This window comes from Papio anubis, chromosome 12, assembly GCF_008728515.1.
Source record: "Papio anubis isolate 15944 chromosome 12, Panubis1.0, whole genome shotgun sequence".
Classification (NCBI taxonomy): domain Eukaryota; kingdom Metazoa; phylum Chordata; class Mammalia; order Primates; family Cercopithecidae; genus Papio; species Papio anubis.
Genome location: NC_044987.1, coordinates 65,853,264 through 65,871,183, shown reverse-complemented (window position 1 = coordinate 65,871,183; position 17,920 = coordinate 65,853,264). Strand labels below are relative to the sequence as shown.

The following is a 17,920-nucleotide window of genomic DNA, read 5'->3' as shown; positions in this document are numbered from 1 at the left end:
CGCGGGCGGAGGGCGGGGCTCGGGCAATGCGCGGAGGGCGGGGGGAGGGGGAGGGCAGTGGGGCCGGTGGTTGTGAAGCCTGGGGACCGGCTGGGCTGGGTGCCAGGGAGGGTGGAAGCCCAGGTTAGTGGACGGACTGGATCGGACGGCTATGGTGGATGGACAGTGGTGGAAGGAAATGGAGGGGAATGATGTGGTGGCCAGGTTCAGGTGGAAACATGGACTGGATGGATTTGAAGACCATGGTGGGAGTGAGTCGCGCGGAGGTCAGTGCCCGCGCCCGCCCGGGTCTGGGTCCTGCTGCCCGCCCTCCCTGGGCCCGCCGGCCTCCCCGGGGCTGCGGCGACGGCTGCGGCGGAGCCGGGGGCTTTGTTCTGAGCCGGAGACAATGGGGGAGGGGGGGCCTGGGCCTGCGGGACCCAGGCGAGCGTGAACGTGAGCGTGGGGGCAGGGCCTGGGGGTCTTTGTGTGCGTGTGTCATCGAGTCGGGGAGGGTGGCGGCGTGAGCGTGCGCCGGGGTTGTGGGGTACGACAGTATTATGTGCCAGTGCATCGTCGGAGTGTGTCAGTGCGTGTCACTGTGAGGTTGTGTGTCCTTGGATGTCTCTCTGACTGTATGTGCATGTGCGTGTCACACAGGGTGTGAGGGTCAGAAGGAGCGTGTGTCATGGTGAGCGAGTCCCTGTGAGGGTGTGTTGCCCGCTTTGCGGGAGCCCATGTGTCAGAATGTGGAGGATGGGTGTGTGACAGAGACCAACTGAGACAGAGACAAAGAAACTGAGCGGGGAGAAGTACAGAGAAGCAGAGGAGAGGAAGGCACAGCCTGCAGTGGATGCAGGGGGGTCACTCAGACGTGTTCTGAGTGGGAGATTCGAGCAACTGGGAGTTTGTGTCCGGGATACCCAGCTCAGAATCCCGTGCAGGGGACAGAGCAAGGTCACCACAGGCTTGGGTCCCACGTGGAGGGGGTGGGGAGAGGGAGGTCTAGAAGCACAATGAACTCAGTGTGGCGGCTGGGCCCACAGCCACAAGGTCATAGGCCAGAAAAATATTGTCGCTTATGTCAACTTCTCAAATACCCATAGGGACACAGTCATAGCCCTACTCAAGCCACAAGAGGACACAGTCCCAGGGAACACACATCCTCGAGAGATACCCTCACAGCCATCACATGCTTCCAGGAAGCCCACCCCCAGGAAGCACCCGCAGTCAGAACCAACACATGCCCACAGCTGACTCTATCAAGCCAACACACACCTACGGAAAATGCTCTCATGACAACACACACCCACAGCAGAAATGTTGCAACCAACATACTCCCACCAGCTCATTGTCAAGGCCAACACATACCATGGAAGACACTGTTACTGCCAACACTCTCCAGAGACACTGTCACCAGCAACAAACAAGTAGACCAGCACCTCTCAGGAGACATTGTCACTGCAATCCACATCCATTGGAAACACTGTCACAGCACATCTTATTAGGTTTACTTCCTTGGAGCTGCACATACATAGTGGATGCCCCAGAGGCCTGTCACTAACAGGAGGCTGTGCCACAGTTGCCCTTACCACACAGCCACTTGTACAACCCCAGGAGACAGTCATGGATGACATGCACACCACAGGAAGAACTGTCCCACCTGCTGAATAAACTGTGTTTAACTTATCATGCTCACACCATCACCCCTTCTCATACGTAGATCTCCCAGGCACACCTTCTTGTTCCCTGAAAACTTCGAGATCTGGATAGTGTATCCTGCCATGGTTTCTCAGTGTCCCTCAACACCACAGCCTCACAGATTCTTGACCTCTGTAGCTCCTGTTACCTTCTTCTTCCCTCCCAGGACCACTCTGTAGAACTATTCCACCTTTAAAATTCTAAACTCTTGCATTCCCCTCTCTACCCACAGCCTCCTATATCCTTCCAGCTTTCAGATGTTCTCACTCCTATTACACTCTTTAACCTCGTAATGACCTCTTGCCCTTGACCTCTTTTTTTCCTCCTACTCTATTCCTTTCTGACTTTGTGCTTTCTTTCCAGCTCATATGCGAGGGATCATCCCTTTAACCACTCCTTGGCCACTGTGTTTCCTTGTCTTCCAAATTCATCCCTCAAATTATTGCCCCTAACTAGAATGACTTCTCAACTACACGAGGGGACGCTTCTATAAATTCATACTTCTAAAAAATTCCAACCTCAACTGGGCCCTTCATAAATAAATAGATGAAATTTTTTCTATTTTCTTCACACTCATTACCCCACATACCTCACACCATTGTTTTCAGTAGATTAATTAATCAATACACTAATTCATTCATTTAACAAACACGTACTAGGCACCTACTCTGCTAGGCATTGTGACAGGAGTTGGCAGCACAAGGGTGAACAAAATGGACATGGTCCTTATCCTCATGGAGCTTACAGGCTGTGAAGTTAGTGTTGTAATATAGCAGCACACAGCAGAGTAACCTAGGCCAATATAGGGAAGTCAGAAGAGGCTTTCTGAAGGAAGTGGCATTTAAACTTAAACTTGATGGAGTGGGTGGAGAATATGCCAAGCCAAGGGAGCAGCATGTAAAAGCCCATGTAAAGAAAAATAGTGTGTGTGTGAGGGATAAAGCAGTTCAGTGAGCCTGACACTTACAACATGAGGTGATGAGAGGGAGAGAGAGTCTGTGGGAGAGGTAAATGGAGGCTTAGACCATGCAGGGTCTAGGAGGCCACAGAAAGAAATTCATTTAACCCAAGAATAATGGAGAGTTACCAAATCATTGGAAGCTGTGGAGCGATATGATCAGATTCATTTTAGAAATACCACTCTGACTGCCATGAGGCTACTGGAGAAGGACCCTGAGAAGGAGCACAGTTGGCTCTTGCAGAAACTCAGGAGAGTATAACACTGGCCTGAACTGGAGTAGTGGCAGTAGAGGAGAAAGTGGATGGTTTCAAGAGCTCTTTAGGCAGTGGGATCAGCAGGGCTCAGTGACAAAGCAGACGTGGGGCGGGGGTGGTGAAGGAAAGGAAGGATTTAAGAGTGGACAACCTGGTCTTCTGGCTCACTGAGGAAATTGAGGCCATCTGGTTTGAATTCCCTCAGATTTCTGCCTCCTCCCTCAACTTTTATCTGCATCCTCTTCAATCTTTTCTCCTTCCTTCCTATAAGAATGAAGTGGTGTCTCTTCTAGTTAAGGCCAATCCTCTACCTGTGTTACAGATCCCGTCCCTTTCCCCTTCCACAGGGACCTCAACTGATTATTCCATGTGTTTCCTGTGTCTCCAGTTCCTTCCTTTCTCCCATTCCTCCTGGGAGGACATAAAGATCCTCCAGCCTCTCCTATCTTTCTTTAACCCTGTAATACCCCATTAGCTAAGAGGCTTCCTCACTTTTCTTCACTGTCACATTTTGTGAAAGAGTCTTCTGCATATAGCTGTTCCTACTTCCTCACTTCCCATTTGTGCCTGCCCCTCAAATGTAACTGCTTTCCCTAGGAGAAAGTAGCATCTCTTCTGCTCAATCTGGAGGATCTTTTCAAAAGTCCTTAACTGCCTGACCTCTCGGGAGGAGCTGATATTATTGACCATTCTTTTCTCTTTGAGTTGTTCTTGTCGTTTGGCTTCTGAGCCATGATTTTATTCCATGAACATTTAACAGGCAAATAAGCGGAAAGTTACAGTATGGTACGTATCTCCCCTGGAGCTCCTCCTAGCTATTCTGTCTCAGTCTGCTTTGAGGGATCCTTTGTATGCCCCCTGAATGTCACTGTTCCTTAAAGTTCTGGCTTGGACCTTCTTATTGTCTCACTGTATACACACCTCTAGGTAATCAATTTCATTCATTTTGCAAGGCTTTAATTAACATCTATAGGCTGATGACTCACAAACATCACTCTTCTAGGCCCCATTTCTGCATACCTGCTGCATGCCTGCTGTTTACTGTATAGCTCGCAGACCCCTTATCATGTGCAAACCTGATCTCATCATTCCTTCCTCCCTCAAATGACCATCCCCACTCAGGTTGCAAGCTGGAATCCCAGAAATTAACTGTAACCATTCCCTTCTCCACATATCCCATAATCCAGAAATCCCTTGAAACCTGTTGGTTCTATCTTCTCTCCAGCAATCTCTGATATCCCATCCCCTTTCTCCATCACCTCTGCTGTTGCCCTCATCTACCATCTTTTCACATGAATTTTTGCAAGAGCCTCCTAACTTTTCTTTCTACACTTCTCTTCCTTCTTTCAATCCATTATTTTCATTGCAGTAATAGACACCTTCCTAAAGTACAAATCCAACTATGTCACTCCCTGCTCAGCATTATTCAAATGCCTTCCATTTTCCTTGAACAAAATCTTTTCTTTTTAATGAGGCTTATGAGATCATAGCCTGACCTCCCCAAGCCTCCTAGTCTCATCACCTGTCCCATTTCCCTAGCCCCCTCACATTTTGAGTTTCAGCCATATTGAATTTCCTGTAGTTCACCAAAGACACTACATTTTTCCATGCTTCTGGCCCTTTGCAAATACTGCTCTGCCTGCCTGAAAGGCCCTTCACTCCCTTCTCCTCCTGGCTTATCCCTTCCCTTCCTCATATCTGGTCTCAAACCCTGCCTTTAATGACTCCACCAGGCAGGCTTGAACTCTGTGTTTCATTGTTGTCATTACCTCTTCCCTGTCTTGTCTCCTCAAACCACCCTGGGACCTCCTTGATGGCAAGAGTGCATATTACTCATCTTTGTGACTCAGGGTCCCACACAGGTGCTTGGCTGTGAACAAAATGAATGAATACATGGGTACCTCACAGCACATCCCTCACCCTTGTTCACTCTTCAGAAGACTGACACCTAGTCTGAGCTGCCCACATAATTAAGAAATTTTCACACTACCCACTTACTCTGCTGGAGACACTTCCACTCCCCTCACCTACAACTTATCCTTCCTTCGTCTCACTCAAACCTCTTCCTCACCCTTATCTGTACTTTATCTTTCATTCAGTTAGCAAATATTTAAGAAGTACCAGAAGTTTGCAGACCCAAATCCATTGAGTCAGGTATCTACTGGGGCTCTGAGAAGGGATGAGAGAAGCAGAAACTGTGACCTGTCACAGAAGCTGTACCAGGCTACAAGGCATTACAGTGCCTCACCAGATTCTTTCCCCAGAGGTGTCCTAGGCTGCTCCTTCCTTTAATGCCCTTTTACCCTGCGGACTCACCCACCCTGAGCCCTCCAACTCCTGGCATCCTGGCCTCAGTCCTCCCCATATTAGGTTCCTTGATTCTTGTACCTTTTTCCTCTTGCCTGTCCTGCCTGTCAGTGGTAACAGAGGCAAGACTGGACTCTCTCTTCTCTGATGCCCTGGTATCTGCTAGCAAAAGCTCCTCCCAGGGGTTCATGCTATTGTCTCCCAGCTTTTTCCCAGCTTCCTGCTGACTCTTCTTCCTTCAGCTCCCGTATCCATCTTCCTTAGGTAACCTTCTGACACCAGGGCACTTTCAACCACTGCCACTTGGGAGGGGCTTCCGTTTCCCTGTGTCTCCTGATGAGAGGGCACCTCCTCCAGAAGGTTCACCTGGAACTTCCAAGCCCTTCTCTGCTCACTTAGTATGCTATGATGTCCTTGTTATTTTTTTCTCTTTCTAAGCTACTGGATGGAAGAAGCTTGTTATCTCTCAGAGCCTAGAACACACTTCTCTATGGATGGTGAAAAAGAAAGAAGGAAAGGAGGAAAGAGAAGAAAGAAGGGAGAGGGAGCCACACTTTAGACTTTCCAGTCACACTATTTATGGCCTGGATGACTTAGCTTCTTTGAGCTCCCCTTTCATTAGGTGAAAATGGAGGTAGTAGTATCTCCTTAAGAGAGTTGTTTTGGGGATTCAGAAGGAAAATTATTAAGTGTTCAACTATTAACTTAGTTAATTTTACTTCTAACATCTCAGCCCTTCTACTATGCTGTCCTACCCTCAGCCTCCCACTTTTCCAAATTTGTTCTTCTATTTTGACATCTCTGTTTGCTACATCTCCAACTTTTCTGCTAGCTCTGGCCTCACTGACCTCTTCTACAGCCTAGACCCTGATTGTCAGGGTCAGAATTTGGGGCACCTTGCTGAGTGTCACTACCCCGTGCCCCAGCTCCCTCACCCTGCCCTGCCTATCCCTGCCAAGTCTCCCTACCTGTGAACATCATGAAGGAAAGGACTTGATCTGTCTGTGTCACTTCTATCCCTAGTGCTTAGTATGGCATTTGGCACATGGTAAATCTTCAACAAGTATTTGTTGAATAACAGATTTATCATTGAATCACTTCACATGAATACCCAGGACCTCCTCTCCCCTCTCCATTTTTTCTTTGTCTCCTGGAGGCCTCCAATCATCCTCCATGTTCCGTCCCCTCTCTTACCACCTGCCCCCATGCTCACCTGACCCTCTACCTGGACTGACAATTTCTCAACATTGAGCTCCTCCTCCTCTCACCCACCCTGCACACACTGCCAGATGTATTCTCCTAAAACAGAACTTTGATCATTCTCCTTCCCTGCTTTGCTGCCTGACCAGTTATATGACCTTTTATCTGGGCATCCTGAGCCCTCCAGCAGAGAAGCAATGTGGTCTAACAGAAAGCACTAGCTTTGGAGTCTGTCAGAACTGCATTCTAGATCATTCTAAATATCTCTCTGCTACCTTCTTTGAGCCCTCAGTTTCCTCATCTCTGAAATAACACTTATTGCAGAGTTACTGTGTGTGTGGCACACAACAGCAGCAGCTAACATTTAATGAGCATTCACTGTTGCTGGACATTGTGCTATGTTTATTGTTAGAATTATTTCATTAACTCTCATATCAACCATTTAAGGTAAGCACTTTAAACCTCAGAGGTTTAAGAGGAAACTAACACTTAGAATGTTTAGTAACTTGTCTAGACTCATGCTTAAGTGGTCGAGTCAGGATTTGAACTCCAGCCTGACAGTCGAGCCTATCTTCTTAACCACTATAATAATATCTCATGCTCACATACTTATGAAGTTTACTATGTGCCAGACACTACTCTAACAGCCAAATACAATGTAGTAGGTATTATTATTGTCCTTATTTATAAATGAGGAAATGGAAGCACTGAGAAACTAAGTGGCTTGCCCAAAGTCACACAGCCAGTAAGTGAAACTGGGAACCAAATCCAGCTGGCTTGGCCCTGGAGTCTGCATCTTAGCCACTATCCTGTCCTGCCTTGCTATGATATATTGTCTCCCTGTTCTAGGGGTGTAGCAAGCATGTATTGGTGAATGAATCCGTGCTGATGTCTGGTCTATGGCTAGCTACTGGTTGATCCATTCTTTCTCATTTCCCACTGCAAGAGGCTTGCACCCTTAGTACTCTTCTGACACAGTTTTCTGCATGATCACTAGAGACCGCCTCACTGCTAAATTCGGTGTCCACTTCTCAGCCCCTATCTTACTTGAATTCTTAGCAACATTGGACATTATCGATCCCTTTCTTTTTTTGAAATGTTGTCTCCCTTAACTTCTGTGATACTGTCCCCAGGAAGAATAAAAATCTCTTCAACCTGCCGCTTAATGTAACTAGTTCTCAGGGTTCTATCCAAGACTCTCTTCTCACGCTACACATTCTATCTGATGGAGTCTCTAAGGCCACAGCTTTCAGTTACCCCATGACTTCTAAATCTCCAACCCTGGTCTCTATGCTAAGCTGCAGGCTTGTAAACCCAACTGTGCTTGAATATCTCCACATGGGGATCCCAACAGTCACCCCCCAAAATGGCTTTTCCTCTGCAGTGTCCGAATGGAACCACTTTAGTAACCTGGCCGGAACCCTGGTAGGTAGGCTGCAGTCTAGAGTCCTTCCACTCCCTCATCTTCCTGGAGAGCCAGTGACCAATCTTCTCACCTTCACCTCCTCACATCTGTATCCTCAGCCTTACCGCTGCCAACCCAGACTCTCCCAGAGGCCTCATTCTTCACCTCCCTCCTCCAGATTATCTTCCTTTTCAGGCCTCTGTTGTCCTGCCAGGACTCTGTCCCCTCAACTTCCCTGTAATTTCTTATTCTCTCCATCTTTCTCTCCTCCCTGAGGAGGAGGGAAATCTCAGGCAACATAGACTACATAGTCTTGGGACCAAATTAAGGCTGTGTTAACTCAGGAAAATTGTTTCACTCTGAGTCTCAATTTCCTTGTTTAAAAATGGAAGCCGGGATTCCTTCCTCACAGGGTTGTTATGGTGATTAAATGAGATACTGTCTGTGAATTGCTTGGCACAGGGCCCAGCACACCATAAAAGCTCAGAAAATAGACTTTTCCTCTGCCTCTTCTGCTCACATCTGTCCTCAGCATCTCCCTGGAGTACTTCCTGGGAACTAGTCCTCAGGAGGGACAGAGCCAGGCCTGGGCACTGCTCTGGCCACCGTCCTATGGGGCTGTCCCAGGGATATCCAGGGAAGCTAATTTGTCAGCTGTCTCCTCCTCCCTCCTGAGCCCCCTCCTCCTTCCTCCAGCTCTGGCCCAGCACGCACCGGTGGGGCTGGGGCTGTTCCTGCCTCAACTCACCTCCCCTTTCTGAGTTAGCGCCGCTCCCTTTTTCCTCTGCCATACACAGTCACTCTCCCTCAGTCTTGCTCCCTGTCATCCCCCTACCGGAATCTCTTCCCGCTTCCTCTTTCCTTTATGCCTGGCCCTGTATCCTCACCCCTTTGCTCACTGAGGCTACCCTCTTCTTCCTCCACTTCTAGCCCATCTGCCTTTCGTGGCGCCCCTCCTCACCCCTGTTGTCTTTCTGCCCCTCGCTGGCCCTGGGACAGGAAGTTGAGGGAAGAGGCCTGGGTGGTGCCAGCTCCCCCAGCCTGCTTCCCCTTCAGCGTCTCGGGCCACTCGTCTACTTCCTCCTGGAGCACCCCCTTCCCTTGTAGTCCCCCTGCTCCTCCCCACCAGCCCACCTCTCTTTCCTCTCCCATGTTCACCCTGCTTCCAGGTCCTATAGACACACAGGCTGGGGGTGTGAGGGAGGCTCTGTTAGTGAGGGAGGGGGAATTGACATCACGTTTCAGGCCCCAATGAACAGTCTTGCCCCTCCCCTTCCTAATGAGAACCAGCTGTGGTTCCAGAGGCCCAGATGTGGGGATGGAGGAGGAGAGCAGGATGGAGTCAGAGGACCAAGTAGCAGGACTGGGGACAGAGTGAGGGCACGTAGCAAGGCAGAATCAGGTGGGAGAAGAGCCATGACAGATTTGGGGGAAGGAAAAAGACAGATCTAGGCAGGATGCAGCGCATACTGGGAAAGAGACAAGACGGAAGGGCAGGCCAGATCTGGGGGAAGCGACGGGACAGACCTGGATAGGGAAAGAGACAAGAGCAGGGAGGAGGAGCCAGTCTCAGGGAAGAGGAATGAGAAACACTGGACAGACTTGGGGAGATGGTGCAGAGGAGAGCTGGAGCGAGCATGAGACGGTCTCGGGAGAGAGTCTGGAGTTCGAGTTTGGAACTGGAAGCCTTGCAGCAGGAAGTGATGAGGCACAGTCCAGACAGAGGCCCCAGGGACCTGGAGGTCACAGCTGCAGCCGCAGAGCTGACCACGAGTGCCCCGGCAGCATGTGTGAGAGCATGCCTGCGTGTGGGTGGGTCTTCAAGTGTGAATGCATGCTCTCCTTGTCAGTCTGTGCATACGTGACACTGGGCCTGTGTGTGTGGAGGGTGTGTGTGTGTGTGTATGTGGGGTCATATCAGAGGGTGTGAACATACCTCTTGGTGTGAGGGCCGTGAGAAAGTGTCTTTCTGTGTGTGTGTTTCTCTGTGTGTGTGTATGTAAGCCTGCATATGTGTGTGGGTGGGTTCCATGTGAAGGAATAGGCTCATCTGTGTGGAAAATGTGCTTCTGCATATATATGGGAAGCGGTCTCTGTGTGTGTGCGCTGGCTGTGTATATGTTAAAGCAAGCCTCTGTGCATGTGTGTATGAGCATGTGTTGAATGTACCTGTGTGCATGTGAATCTGCCTGCATGAGAATGCATCTGCGTAAGCCTGACAGCAAGAGAGAGGGAGTGCCAGGCAGTGCATGGGGCTGTGGCTTTGTGATTGTGCACTTTTGTGTGTCCACTGTGAAAGTGTTCTGCAAGAGTTTGCTGTGGAAGGAGCACAGGTTGGGAGAAGGAGTTATTTTCATACAGGGCATCTGCCTGGACCTGAGTCTCTCCTCTTGAAGGCTAATCTTTCACCTGAGATTTATCTCATACCATTCATAGATTCCTTCATTCAGAAAACGTGTTTATCATGTACTATATGCTATGCTCCATGCTACATACAAAGATGACTAAAATACAGTCTGGGCTGACAAACAGCTACTTGTCTGGGTAGGAAGACAGGTAACTATGATACAGAGTATGATAATCACATTGGCCTCACTATTATCTTCCCTCCCTCCAAACCATGACTGCTTTCTCTCCACTAACTGATTAAATCAATAGGGCCATTCTTACCCCTTGACCTGATCTGGGCCCTGGAACCATCCTTGTACTCTCATCCTCTCCCCTCTTCGAATCAGGCCTGGGTTCACCTGACTTCCTTGTTCTGAATCCCTCTGACCTGTTATTCCATGCGGCACACATACAACCCCAGGATTCTAAAGCTGGGATGAAGGCAGAGAGGAGGCCTATCAGGGGATGGTGCTGGGAATTCATGAAAGAGAGTCTAGCAAATACCCAGCTCTGTGTTCCTTTCTTGCATTGTTTTTAATTTTCACAAAACCCCACAGGATAGGTGTCACCATAGCCATTTTACAGATTACGGACATAATGCCCAGCCTGGGGCTCAAACCCAGTCCAAGCTCCAAAGCCCCTGTTCTTTTTATTGTTTCACACAGATGGGAGAGAGGAGGTGGGTCAGAAGTGTAAATAGGGGAGTCAGAAGCCCACCTCTCTTTGTGGAAAGGAAGTCCTACAGCACAGCAAATCTTTAAAGACCTGAGGACACATTTGTGTAGTCATAGGACTGACCAAGGTGCCTCAGGGTCCTGGGCTCACATGTGTTTGTGTGTGTTGTCTCAGTTGGCATGACCATGGATGTGTCTCTATCAGTGTGTTATGTGAGTATGATGGTGTGGAAGCATGAGATTGTGACCATTCATTTAGCATGGGCTGCCTGCTCTTGCTATAACTCTACTAAATGCTGGAGAATCAAGAGACTAACCAAGACCTGTCACTGCCCTCAAGGAGTCTTCAATCCAGTGCAGAGGGCAGACACATGAACAAATTGAGGCTGCTGTGCCATTTATTGTCAGTGTTTACCAAAAGTAATGGGAGCCCAGTAGTGTGTATAATAGGCTCTGCATGGGCAGGAGGGAGTGATTATGTGAAGAGGATTTTTAGAGGATATCTCATGACAAAACAGTAGCAAATACAAGGCAAGGAGTTAGGAAGCAGCAAGGAAGGAGCATGGTAATAGATTTCATGTTGGAGTGCAAGGTATGGTGGGGGAAGTAAAGGTGAGGGACTGTGGAGAAGTTGGCAGGGCTCAGATCATGAAGACATGTTAAGGAGGTTGTAGATCAGAAGTTCTATACCTAGTTAGTGTCCATGAACCTCTTGACACTGTAGACACAAGTTTGTGTGGTTGCCTTTCTTTCTGTAGAGGGGCATTTGTTTTCTGCCGTCAGTTATGGGAGCCAGTGGAAACCTTTCATCAGGAGTGGTTTGGTGAGAGTTTTGTGGGTATCTCCAGTCAAGTGGAGATGGATCAGAAGGCCCAAGCCAGGAAGCGGAAGACCAGTGAGGAGCTGTTACAGGAATCACAAGGAGAGATGTTCTGGGATGTGGCACAAGGACTGGGATGTGGCAGTTAGGAGAAACAGGAAAGACCTGAGACATGTCTAGTTGAAGTGGTGGGGTTTACGTGACTAGTTGGAAATCAGGACTGAAGATAAGCAAGGACACAAGGAGAGCTTCTGGACTGCTAGTTGGACACCTGGATAGATGGTGGCCCTATTCACAGGAATAGGAATGGAGGAGAAGCAGTTTGAGGTGATGGCTGGGGATACTAAAGCCCAGTACATGGCTGGACATGTGTCTCCAGAGCTCTTCAGAGCTGGAGCTGGAGATTGGAAAGTCATTAGCAAATAGATGGCACATAAAAAATGATTGATACATTTGAACTGAAGGCATGGGAGTGGGTAAGATCACTCAGGCAGAGTGTGGAGAGTGGGAAAAGAGGCTGCCCAGGACTGAACCCCAAAGAGCACCAATTGTGAAGGAGTGGGCAGAGGAAAAAGAACTTGCAAAGGAGATGGAGGAGTGGGCAGGGAAGCATGATGGAAATAAGAGGTGGGGTCACAATGTGAAACCTAGGAGAAGAGATTTCGAGGAGCCAGTGATCAGTGTTTCAGTGTTCCAGAATGACCCAATAAAAGGAAGATAAAAAAGTGGCTGCCAGCGTAGAACATGGAGATGTTTGGAAGCTTAGTGAAAGCAGTGTCACAAGAAAGGAAGCCTCATTGCATAAAGGGAGGAGAGTGTGAGAAATGAGAAAATGGGGGAAATGAAACAACCTTTCAGAAAGGGCTGTAGCTTCTGAATGTCCCTCTTCCCTCTGGTGACTACGTCCCATCTTCAGTCTTTGCTCTCACTTATCCACGGATTCTTCTCTCACTTACTCACTAAACTAAGGGGCTCTAGGGCGTTTCCTTCCTGATCTTAAGCATCATTTGAAACCCTGGCTCCCTTTGGACCCAGAGGCACCACCCCTCTTTGGTCCCTTGCCCTGCCTCTTTTTCTTTCTGAGCAGTTAAGGACACCTTTATCCAGCTGGTAGTTCAGGTCAGAAATGTGGGCATCATCCTTGACTTCTCCCAATCCTTCATCCTCTGCCTTCAAGCAGTCAGCAGGCCTGGCCTCTCTACCTCCTGAACCCCACCACAGACCTATCCACTTCTTGCCATGTTCATTGCTTACACTCATCCAAGTTACCATCAAAGCAGTGTCATCTCCTGGATGCCCATAAGTGCCTTCTCACTGTCCGATCTGCGTGATCTTTGCTTTCCAAAGAACTGCAATAGCTATCTTCACAAAATATAGGTCCTATTCTGGCACTCCTCCTTGAAGTGCTTTAGTAGTTTCCATTTGCCTTTAGGATAATGTCAGAATCTTCAATGCAGCTTACAAGTCCCTGTCTTGTTTCATACCCTCTGCCCCTAGCACTATGCTTCACACACATGCCCCCCCACCCCACCCCACCCTCAGACACTCTGAGCCCCACCTTGACTGTGGGTTCTAAGTCTTTCCACATTCTGCTCACTCTTCTAGAACGTCCTTCTCTCCTTTCTATATCCCCTTCTCTGGCCACCATTGCCTAGCTAGCGCCTAGTCATTTAGATCTCAACTTCAATGTCACTTCCTAGGCAAAACACGGACTTCCTGACTCTCTGCCTGTGTTGCTTCTCTTATATTCCTCCTTGCTCTATGTACGTCTTCTTCACAACTCTTATCACACTTGTAATTACTTGTTCAACTCATGGACTATAAGCTCTCTGAAGCCAGAGACCGTTTCTTTTATTTACTGTGGTATCATCAGTGCTTCCACATTGTAGGTGTTTAATCTCTTATTGAATGGAGAGGGGAGTAGGGAAGTAGAGCTAAGGGAACAACATCATTCCCTTCTAGCAGAGTTGGGGGTGGGAAGAGAGAGAGAGACTTGAGCATATAGTACTGATGGAAAGCTCCAGGAGAGAGGAAAAGGTTGACAGTTCAGGAAAGGTTACCAAATACATGGTTATAGAGGCTGGAAGAAGCGAGTATTAATTCTGGATGAGAAGAAAATGAGAAAAGAATGCCCATAGTTTTAAGCCTAGAAATAGGAAGAAGGGAGTTTGTGGGCATTCACACCTACAAAAAATAGGACGCAGAAAAATCTGCTGAGGGTAGGAAAGGATGGGATCTGCCAAGGAGAAGACTGGAGTGGCCCCAAAGAGTCCTGAGGCAGAGATCCATGTGGCCTAAGATGAGTGTGAGGCAGCACAAGGGCCTGCTGGGGGCTGAGCATGTCTGAATATCGATGTGGCCTTGTCCAGGTTATCTGGACTGCTGATCCCTCCTCTGTCATGACCTGTTTCCTTCTGTTTTCTCCCAGGTCAAGGAGTCTGAGCTGGAGCCAGGGCCCCAGTGGGACCTGACCCAAAGTCTGAGGTCAAGCTGGGCCCAGAGCCTGGCCTGGAGCTGGAGCCCAAGGCACAGCTGGACTACCCTTGTCATGCAGAAGGAGCCGGGCATTGTGCCTTCCTGCCCTGGCATGAAGAGCCCCAGGCCCCGCCTCCTGCTACTATTGCTGCTGCTGCTGCTGCTGGGAGCTGGGGTGCCAGGTGCCTGGGCTCAGGCTGGGAGCCTGGACTTGCAGATTGATGAGGAGCAGCCAGCAGGTACACTGATTGGGGACATCAGTGCGGGGCTTCCGGCAGGCACGGCAGCTCCTCTCATGTACTTCATCTCCGCCCAGGAGGGCAGCGGCGTGGGCACAGACCTGGCCATTGATGAACACAGTGGAGTTGTCCGTACAGCCCGTGTCTTGGACCGTGAGCAGCGGGACCGCTACCGCTTCACTGCAGTCACTCCTGATGGTGCCACCGTGGAAGTTACAGTGCGAGTGGCTGACATCAACGACCATGCTCCAGCCTTCCCACAGGCTCGGGCTGCCCTGCAGGTACCTGAGCATACAGCTTTTGGCACCTGCTACCCACTGGAGCCTGCTCGTGATGCAGATGCTGGGCATCTGGGAACCCAGGGCTATGCGCTATCTGGTGATGGGGCTGGAGAGACTTTCCGGCTGGAGACACGCCCCGGTCCAGATGGGGCCCCAGTGCCTGAGCTGGTAGTTACTGGGGAACTGGACCGAGAGAACCGCTCACACTATATGCTACAGCTGGAGGCCTATGATGGTGGTTCACCACCCCGGAGGGCCCAGACCCTGCTGGACGTGACACTGCTGGACATCAATGACCATGCTCCAGCTTTCAATCAGAGCCGCTATCATGCTGTGGTGTCTGAGAGCCTGGCCCCTGGCAGTCCTGTCTTGCAGGTGTTCGCATCTGATGCCGATGCTGGTGCCAATGGGGCTGTGACTTATGAGATCAATCGGAGGCAGAGCGAGGGTGACGGACCCTTCTCCATCGACGCGCACACGGGGCTGCTTCAGTTAGAGCGGCCACTGGACTTTGAGCAACGGCGGGTCCATGAACTGGTGGTGCAAGCACGAGATGGTGGGGCTCACCCTGAGTTGGGCTCAGCCTTTGTGACTGTGCATGTGCGAGATGCCAATGACAATCAGCCCTCCATGACTGTCATCTTTCTCAGTGCAGATGGCTCCCCCCAAGTGTCTGAGGCCGCCCCACCTGGACAGCTTGTTGCTCGCATCTCTGTGTCAGACCCAGATGATGGTGACTTTGCCCATGTCAATGTGTCCCTGGAAGGTGGAGAGGGCCACTTTGCCCTAAGCACCCAAGACAGCGTCATCTATCTGGTGTGTGTGGCTCGGCGGCTGGATCGGGAAGAGAGGGATGCCTATAACTTGAGGGTTACAGCCACAGACTCAGGCTCACCTCCACTGCGGGCCGAGGCTGCCTTTGTGCTGCACGTCACTGATGTCAACGACAACGCACCTGCCTTTGACCGCCAGTTCTACCAACCTGAGCCCCTGCCTGAGGTTGCGCTGCCTGGCAGCTTTGTAGTGCGGGTGACTGCTCGGGATCCTGACCAAGGCACCAATGGTCAGGTCACTTACAGCCTAGCCCCTGGCGCCCACACCCACTGGTTCTCCATTGACCCCACCTCAGGCATTATCACTACGGCTGCCTCACTGGACTATGAGTTGGAACCTCAGCCACAGCTGACTGTGGTGGCCACAGATGGTGGCCTGCCCCCTCTAGCCTCCTCTGCCACAGTTAACGTGGCCCTGCAAGATGTGAATGATAATGAGCCCCAATTCCAGAGGACTTTCTACAATGCCTCGCTGCCTGAGGGCACCCAGCCTGGAACTTGCTTCCTTCAGGTGGGTAGGCCTGGCACATAGCAAGATACAGTTGGGGGCATCTGAGAGCCACAGGGGACCTCAGAGCAGGAACCAAGTCTTACAAGGTCATCTACTGATGGTGACTTATGCTAGAGGGTTCTGCCCTATGTTGTAAGCTCCAAAATCTGTGCAGAGGGTGAGGGTTAATGAGAAGATGAGAAAGCAGAGTGCAAGAGCTGAGGCAGATGGTCTTGGCAGGTGAGGAAGTTAAGATTGAATCCAGTGGAGAAATGATTTGTGGTGTCAGGAAGTGAAAGTCTCAAAGCTGTTCTGCAGGGCAGAGATGGAGATTCTACATACCGATGTGGCTTCTGTTCCCCAAAGAAGACACCAGAATTTATGAGGCCCTCCATTTCTTGTCAAGTGCTGGGCTGTGCTGGAAGAAATCCTCATCCCTGCCCTCAGAGCTGAGCCTTAATAGGACACTTTGGATGAGACATGAGAATGAGAGATAGCAAGAATTATCTCGATATCCAGAGCAGGAAGTCCTCTCAGGGGAAGAGGCAGGAACCCCAGACAGGCTGAGAAGGACAGAGACTGGCTGCAAGTCAGGCCTGAAAAAGTGGAGGGAACATGAAATGGGAAAAGCACTCTGAGACCAGGCTGCAGAAGTCCCTGAACACCAAGCACTGAGGGGTTAGGACTACTTGGAAAGCAAAAGAGCTCACTGAACTTCTTTGTTTTTTTTTTGTTTGTTTTTTTGTTTTTTGGTTTTTTTTAAAGATGGAGTCTCACTCTGTCGCCCAGGCTGCAGTGCAGTGGCGTAATCTCAGCTGACTACAAGCTCCGCCTCCTGGGTTCGCACCATTCTCCTGCCTCAGTGTCCTGAATAGCTGGGACTATAGGAGCCTGCCACCATGCCCAGCTAATTTTTTATATTTTTAGTAGAGATGGGATTTCACCGTATTAACCAGGATAGTCTTGATCTCCTGACCTCAAGGAGCTCACTGAATTTCTTTGAGCTGGGAAGGGAATGATCAGGTTTGGTTTTATTAAGTTAGCTATCTGGCTTTAAGGGTGATTGGATCAGCAGGTGTGTGACAGATCGTTCCTTCATTTGTATGTTCAAGATTTTATTTACATATTGTAAGCCTGGCACTGTGCTAAGCCCAGAGAACAAAGAAAAGAGACAGTCCTATTCCCAGGGTGGTCACAGTCTAGATAGGGAGACACATCAATAACTAATGCTGCAGCAGGTGGCATATAAATGCTGTGGAAGCCCAGAGGAAGGGCCTTGAAGGACTAATGAAACTTTGCCAAATGGATAATATGAAGTGTGCAGACCAGAGACTCCAAGCCTAAGGAAAGAGCTGCTGAACAAATACCAGGACACGTTCAGGAGATTGTATTGTTCAGGCTGGCATCAGCTGTACTGATGAGAAAGAGTCAGGGGAGATGAGACAAGACAGTAGACAGGAGCCAGGTCACAAATTCAACTTTATCTTTAAAATCATAGGGAGCAAGTGAAGGACTCTAAGCAAATCTGATATGTCTTTTAGAAAGATTGCTTTGACTGCACTATGGAGTATGGCTGCAGGAGAGAGGATAGCGGGCAGGGAGTCCTCTTAGGAGGCTGGTGCTTGGTGTCCTTATGTCACCAAACTCCACCAGACTCCTGAACATCTCCACACAGCATAGACTTCCAGGCTAGCTCTGGGCCTGGCTGACCTCTTGTCCTCTGGCCAGACTGTGCATATTTGCTCGCCTGCTGCTGTGCAGCTCCACCACTCACTCTTCCATGTGTTTACTCTCCTTCTTGGCCAGGACCAATAGGCTATGGCTTCCAGACTTCTCTCCTCACTAGTGCCTGAAGCAAGAGGGCAACTCTCCAGGTAGTTTCCTGGAGTTTTTACTATTAGCAACCATAGAGA

General features: G+C 49.6%; 1 protein-coding gene across 1 annotated transcript in view; it reads left to right on the top strand.

Moving 5' to 3' along the window:
• The first annotated feature begins 259 nt into the window (after nucleotides 1-259).
• Nucleotides 260-17,920, top strand: part of DCHS1 (dachsous cadherin-related 1) — a 33,439-nt gene continuing 15,778 nt past the window's right edge. Inside the window, exons 1-2 of the mRNA XM_003910281.3 lie at nucleotides 260-266; nucleotides 14,118-16,028. Of these exons, the coding sequence (XP_003910330.2) occupies nucleotides 14,238-16,028 (1,791 nt within the window). The 5' untranslated portion in view covers nucleotides 260-266; nucleotides 14,118-14,237. The remainder of the gene's footprint in view (nucleotides 267-14,117; nucleotides 16,029-17,920) is intronic.